Consider the following 7500-nt stretch of genomic DNA (forward strand, 5'->3'; position numbering starts at 1 on the left):
ACAAAGAATTTTTGGATCTGATTGGCTACAGCAACTTCCAGAGGGTGGAGCAGTATTGCGAGAGGGTGTGGTGCGTTTCGGAGAGGAAGAGGAAGAAGATGAAGTCGATGCCTCCCAAGTGGCGTTTTTCCCACAATGCCGAGCGGCAGGGCAAATCGCGGGCACCAAGGCACACCAGAGACCACTCAGCATCATAGGAGGAGAGACCAAGTGCACTGACAAGTTCCTCAAATATGGCAGGGCAAGGCGCTCAGATACAGACAGTTCAATGCCACTTTTGTTTTAATGGAAACAAACAAACCACAGAACACTCGGGTATTTTCTCTTCTGATGGACTTGGATCACTTTATCTGAAACTGGGGATATATGAGTACATTGGCTGAGGAGAAAGGAAGAGAGAGGGAGAGAGAGAGAGAGAGAGAGATGGATGTGTTGAAGTTGTGTTGAACTGTGGTGTAGGTTGTCTAATGTACAAACGTGAGAAAACAAAGCTACAGAGAGAATTGGTTTTTAGTCTCAGATGCTGTTTAGTGTATGGATTATGGAATGGATTATGTATCTCATAATGCATTGGTGGAAAGAGTTTGTTTGTTTCCTGATTTTTTTTTTTTTTTTTTTGAAGATGATACAGTCTCAGGAGAATTTTTATTTTCTAGTTTTTCACTTAAGTGAAAAAAAAAAACCCATGTAAAACAAAGGGTAAAAAAAGTGAGCGAGAGAGAGAGCGAGAGAGAGAAAAGAGAAGATGGAGAAGGTGTGTTCGCTCTGAAGGAGGTAATCTTAACCTTCGAGAACACTGGTGTGACATGTCTGATATTTCCAGACAGAGTTCACACACGGAACTGGGAACATTGGATGACTCACCACTTCAAAATCTTTTTAATTGCTTCTTTTTTATCTTCTGGCTTTTTTTTCCCCTGTAGGCAACATTTCCTTCACACATTAAGAATATTTAATGATTCTACATTCTGTCAGGTAAATTATTCTAGCTGGATTTTTGTACGCAGGTTGGTAGTGGTTTAAACATATTTTTCATAAGAACTGGATCTATATTTACTGTCTGTGCATTAATGTCTGTATTTTTTCCTCTAATTATTGATAGTAATTTTTTTTTTATCTCTATCCTTGAATCATAAATGGTGACTGGACATGTTTTGTTCATGCATTCCATATAAGTAAACACAGTTGTCTTTCTCTGGACATGTTTCATTCATTCATTCCAGATCAGAAAACACTATTAGTTAACAGCAGAAGTTAACATCAATACACAACAACACAGCTGTGGGTTTTAAACATTCTCGGATATGAAATGTCGGAAAGGATATTAAATGTCAAGGAAACAATATTAAAAACAAAACAAAACAAAACAAAAAAACACTTTATTCTACAGGAACATGATTCTATAAGAAATCCTTGATGGAGCCGATGACCTAATAAATATATGAAAACCCCTTCTATGGATTCACATGACTGTTATTGTATGAAATGGCTTATGAAAGTGTGTGTGTGTGTGTGCACGTGTGTGTCTGTGTCTGAGTGTCAGTGTCAGTGTTTGTGTGTGTGACTGTGTGTGTAGAAAGCGGGTTTGTGTTGTTTCAGACTTGATGGATGTGAACACTCTGTGTCTCTATGCAGTCCATTCTCCACAGATTTCATATTCAGGGCAATGCTAGCAGACAGCCTTGGTGTGCCACTCCGTCTGTAATCAGTCTCTCTCTCTCTCTCTCTCTCTCTCTCTCTCTCTGTTCCACTCTCTCCCTCTCTCTCTATTTCTAACTCTAATGGTAACACAGATGGCTTTGGTAATTAGCAATATGGATGCCAGTCTACAATACAAAATGAACCAGTCGAGCACACTATTGATAAGACTTGAGCATAAACACGGTGGTAATTCAACTGTCTGGACTGAGTCAGCACTAAGAATCCAGTTCTAAACATTTATAGAAATGCAAAGTGTCTCTTTTCTCTGCTATACTGAAAGTTTGGACAATTTGTACTCAACGCGTCAGTAACTTAAAAAAAAAAAAAGAAAGAAAGAAAGAAAGAAAGATAGACAGACAGACAGAAAGACAGACAGACAGAAAGACAGACAGACAGACAGAAAGAAAGAAAGAAAGAAAGAAAGAAAGAAAGAAAGACAGACAGAAAGACAGACAGACAGACAGACAGAAAGAAAGAAAGAAAGAAAGAAAGAAAGAAAGAAAGAAAGAAAGAAAGAAAGAAAAAGTTTTTGTAGACTCCACAATGGAGACGAAGGTGCTGGAGAAACTCTCCCAGTGCAGAGTAATAAAATCTATCTATCTGTGGGACCTGGTTCTGGGTGTGGTCTGGAACAGTGCCTATCTATCTGTTGGACCTGGTTCTGGGTGTGGTCTGGAACAGTGCCTATCTATCTGTGGGACCTGGTTCTGGGTGTGGTCTGGAACAGTGCCTATCTATCTGTGGGACCTGGTTTTGGGTGTGGTCTGGAACAGTGCCTATCTATCTGTTGGACCTGGTTTTGGGTGTGGTCTGGAACAGTGCCTATCTATCTGTGGGACCTGGTTCTGGGTGTGGTCTGGAACAGTGCCTCCAAACCTCCATGCACTTTACTCGATAGAAAATCTCCCAGAGAAATACATTCCCATTAGCCAGCAGTCTCAGTCCTGAAGCAGTGCACTCTTAATGTGACGAAACGGAGAAATATGACACTTTGAGCATATGAACTGAAGAGTGTTGATTTTAAGAGGTTTTGTTTGTTTATTTGTTGGTTTGTTTGTTGTTGTTTTTTTCACAGCTCATCTGATTGACCTGATGTTGCATAATACAGTAACAACTTGGAAATAATGATTCAATAACAGCACAATGGCTAAAATCCCCCCCCCCCCAAAAAAAACAATCAGCTTTTTTCTCCCAAACAACAGCGTTATAAAGATATAATTTTACATCTGAATCAACACTTTCTCATAACAGCGTGAAATACCTTTGAACAGCGTCGCTCTTCTTTTAACAGCATGAGTTTTCATTTTTGATTTCTATCTCTTCTCTTTTTAAGGTCTCAGTTAGCACCTGGCGGTCTGTGTTTTTCAGGCGAGTACACATTCCCTCTGTTAGACACTGATTATGACTCAATAGCTGTTCCTCACACTTTAAAATCTCCAAATCATCTCTGCTTACATTTCATACACACACCATCAGGGTCAGCCCTGTGTTGCCTGCCTGACCGAACACTGACACAACAACGTGAGAGCACGTTTTATGCTCACTCACAACTGCTCACAACAGCTCACAACTGCTCACAACTGCTCACGACAGCTCACAACTGCTCACGACAGCTCACAACAGGTCACAACTGTGCACGACTGCTCACAGCTGCTCACAACAGCTCACAACTGCTCACAACCGCTTGGTTTCAACATCAAAAATGTCACTGCTCAGCCTAAGACTCATGAAAACATAACGCTACACTCTTCTCTGGGTATATGACAAAACATACTAGGAAAGTAAAGTGTTTGTAGGACACAAGTGAGTTTTGTTTGTTTGTTTGTTTGTTTGTTTGCTTGCTTGCCAGTGGTAAATGCTTATCTCTGGATGTGTTTCTGAACATACAGAAATAATACTAATGAAAGAGGAGAAAAGTGCTGTTATATCAGAGGACAAACAGGCCATTTTAGCCCCTTGTTTTGTGCCAAGGCTTCTTACCGCTCGAAGCCGCAGAGCTCCTGTCTGACAATGCTAAGAGTCTGGTCAGGTCTCTCTGTGACCTTTCCTTTTGACCTCTCATTTCTCTCTCAGGATCGGGCTCTGACTTGCAGTCTGGAACAATATTGAAAGTGTTGTCTCCCTTCTGTGGTCCGGAACTACCTGCCAGAGAGATTAATATAACTACACATACTGTCAGCTCTCATATTCTGCTATCAATTATCCGAGAAAGAGAGGGAGAAAGAGAGAGAAATAGGGAGAGAGAGAGAGAGAAAGAGAGAGAGACAGAGAGAGACAGAGATAGAGATAGAGAGAGCAAGTGAGAAGGAAAGAGAGAGAGAGAGAGAGAGAGAGAGAAATAGAAAGAGAGAAAGAGAGAGAGAGAGAGAGAGAGAGAGAGAGAGAGAGAGAGAGACGGAGAGAAAGAGTGAGAGAGAGAAAGAGCGAGAGAGAGAGAATGAAAAAGAAAATGCATCACTCTTCTTCACCCTTAGCAGGCACACAGAGGTGACGCTAATTTGTGTATGTGTGTGTGTGTGTGTTTGTGTGTGTGTGTGTTCGTGTGTGTGTGTGTGTGTGTGTGTGTGTGTGTGTGTTTGTGTTTGTGAGTGTGTGTGTGTGTTCCATCACTTTTCCTCTCTGAAGAAGAGCACTGTGATGAAAAAGAGAAAGAACGACCCCACCCTTGTTGACCTCTTGAGGATAACGAAATAGCATTGTCAGGGGTCAGTTCACACACATACACACACACACACACACACGTACACGCGGGCAAAAACCATGAGCGGAATGTGGTGGTGTATGTGAGATACATATTGAATATCTGAGGGCAGCAGTAATATACCCCAGTGTCATTGTCTCTGTGTGTAGCTCTGTCTGTCTCTCTGCATGTTTCACTGTCTGTCTGACAGTCTGTCTCTCTGTCTATGTGTCTTCCTGTCTGTTCAGTCAGTCGCCTTCATCACCACAGTCTTCTCCACCTCCTCATCCTGCTCCATTTGCCTGCTTTACATAAACAACTTTGACTGTGTGTGTGCGCGCGTGTGTGTGTGTGTGTGCGTGTGTGTGTGTGTGTGTGTGTGTGTGTGTAATGTATGTAAACACCCAGGTCAGCAAAGCGATAGTGCTCTTTCGACATGTTTTATCTCTCCTTTAGCAGATTCACCAGACACACACACACACACACACGCACACACACACGCACACACACACGCACACACACACACACACACACACACTCACACACTCACACACACACACACACACACACACACACGCACACTCACATACACACAGTGAGAGGTGGGAGGAGAGAGATGAAGAAGAGATGAGAAATTTTCCTCCTGACTGCAGACATGATTTAGAAGCGTTTTTGACTTCATACCGTCTTTTATTACCACCAGAATAAAACATTTCAGTATATTAAAGCTATTAAAAAACAATGTGGCCATTTATTACTGTTACAACCATTATTAATATTAGTGATTCATTCTCCTCCACAGAATATTTATCATTTTAATGTAAAATTAATTATTCACATAACACTTACCCACTGGAACGTATGTCAGTCACTACAAACCTTTGCCTGATTCATGTATCCACCCAAATCAATTACATCACACTTCTGATATCCTAATCATGAGAATGAGAACGATATGAACATATCGTTGGTCTCATGATAAATGCTTGCCTCTCAGTAAGTGTCATCTGAGTGTGGACGGGGCTTTCTGGAACAATCCGTCTGTGCTTTCGCAGGCTGCGGGTGAGGGCGACACCCTGTCGTTTTTCTATTGGTCGGGTGTCAGTCAGGGTGAGGCTCTCTGACTGAGAGAGAGAGAAAGTTATGTCACGTCTCTACTCTGATAAGGTCGGTGACACGGCTAAATCTGCTTTGTGTTTTATTTAAGTTCGTCGGCCATCCAATCAACACTTGTCTTTCATATCAGGCCAGAAGAATGGGGGGTGGATGGGGGGTGGATGGGGGGAGAGGTCAGTGTTCTGGCTGCTTCTCCTCTTCTGTGGGATGTAAAGACAATAAATGATATGAGTAATGGCATTTTGGCTCTTCCCCTCTGCTGATTCCTCTCTCTCTCTCTCTCTCTCTCTCTCTCTCTCTCTCTCTCTCTCTCCCCCACCTCTCTCTCTCTCTCTCTATCTCTCTCTCCCTCTCTCTCCCCCCCCCACCTCTCTCTCTCTCTCTCTCTCTCTCTCTTTCTCTCTCTCCCCCACCCCTCTCTCTCTCTCTCTCTCTCTCTCTCTCCCTCTCTCTCTCTCCCCCACCTCTCTCTCTCTCTCTCTCTCTCTCTCTCTCTCTCTTTCTCTCTCTTTCTCCCCCCCACCTCTCTCTCTCTCTCTCTCTCTCTCTCTCGCTCCCCCACCTCTCTCTCTCTTTCTCTTAATTGAGTGGACAGGCGTAAGATCAAAATCACACACACACACACACGCACCCACACACACACACACAAAAGCACACACACTAAAACAAACACACACACGCACACACTAACACGTAGCCAGTAAATGATGTGAAAAATTATGTTTTATGTTCTCTCCCACTCACTAATGGTCAAAGTCCATCTGTTTCTCTTATTCCTCCACCGCTGTGGTTTCTGATTGGCTGAAAAGTTGACACACCTGTTATCATAGTAGAATTCTGTCCCTTTTTAAGAGGTTCACAGCCCTGGACCCCCTGGGTTAGCTAATGAATGCAACAGAGGAATCTTATCTGCAGTCAGGTGACGTATGAACACTGTATAACAAAAAGTCCTACAGCGTGACAGAGATGAGAAATTCGTTCTGGTGTGATTGTACCTGAAGGTTAATGAACTGAAGAGTGAACTGGCCGGGTTCTGATGTGTTTCTGTACAGACATGCTGCTGTACATGGTCATTTCTGTCTCACATCACCGGTGAGATGCTAGATACCCTTCAGAGTTCAGCCTAATGAATGAATTGTGGCTAACAGGATTTAATTGATTTACTTCTGTGATGATAAGTGATGTTCAAAGTCTCCCTGGTTTGCTCTGAATATTAGAGAATATTTGGTTGGATGACTCAGGGTCCACTGAGTTGTCAGGAAGTCATAAATTTTACCGATTTGATTTTTTGATGGCAAGAAATGTCCCACTGTCTACTTTACTTCTGTTGTTTGGAGAAATGTCCTTTATGGATCATCGACACTGAAGAAAGGATTCATACCACATAGCAACAATCACTGGACAACAATGGACAACAAAGTGTTTTAGACTTTGGAAGGCAGGGTTAACACGACAATTCAACTTCTCTGACCGCTCTTTATTTTAAACTTAATGACTATTTTAAACTGTTTTGGCAAAATAGAGAACATATACATGTATTTATACTCTGTCAGCTCTTCACCTCCGGAAATATCAACACACACATGCATGCGCACAGACACACACACGCGCACATACATAAGCATAAACATACACGCACACACACACGCACACAGACACATATGCACGCACACACGCACGCACGCACGTACGTACACACGCGCACACTCACACACACACACCTATACATTCATTCACACACACACATTTGTTCTTACATCTTTGAATAATGAACGTCAGTGAAATAAACCATTTATTTGCTGTAGCTGACTGAAGGATCTCCTCTGTTCTGATGATGTCACAGCTTGTCTTTGACAGGAAAGGCACAGAGGATAGAGCTGTGTATGTCTACACGATTCTGGCATTGAGTCACAGCTTGACATTTTAATTTTCGGAATTTGCTGAAATTCACTGAAATTCACTGAAATTAACTTTTCAAAGATGCAACACAGACATCTCTGTGT

At 42.3% G+C, this 7500-nt stretch overlaps 1 protein-coding gene across 1 annotated transcript in view; it reads left to right on the forward strand.

The window, feature by feature from the left end:
* Nucleotides 1–197, forward strand: part of sema3e (sema domain, immunoglobulin domain (Ig), short basic domain, secreted, (semaphorin) 3E) — a 22538-nt gene extending 22341 nt beyond the window's left edge. Inside the window, exon 16 of the mRNA XM_030790478.1 lies at nucleotides 1–197. This exon is cut by the window's left edge and continues 265 nt beyond it. Within this exon, the coding sequence (XP_030646338.1) occupies nucleotides 1–197 (197 nt within the window).
* The last annotated feature ends 7303 nt before the right edge of the window (nucleotides 198–7500 follow it).

The sequence above is a fragment of the Chanos chanos genome, chromosome 13 (genome assembly GCF_902362185.1).
Source record: "Chanos chanos chromosome 13, fChaCha1.1, whole genome shotgun sequence".
Lineage (NCBI taxonomy): Eukaryota > Metazoa > Chordata > Actinopteri > Gonorynchiformes > Chanidae > Chanos > Chanos chanos.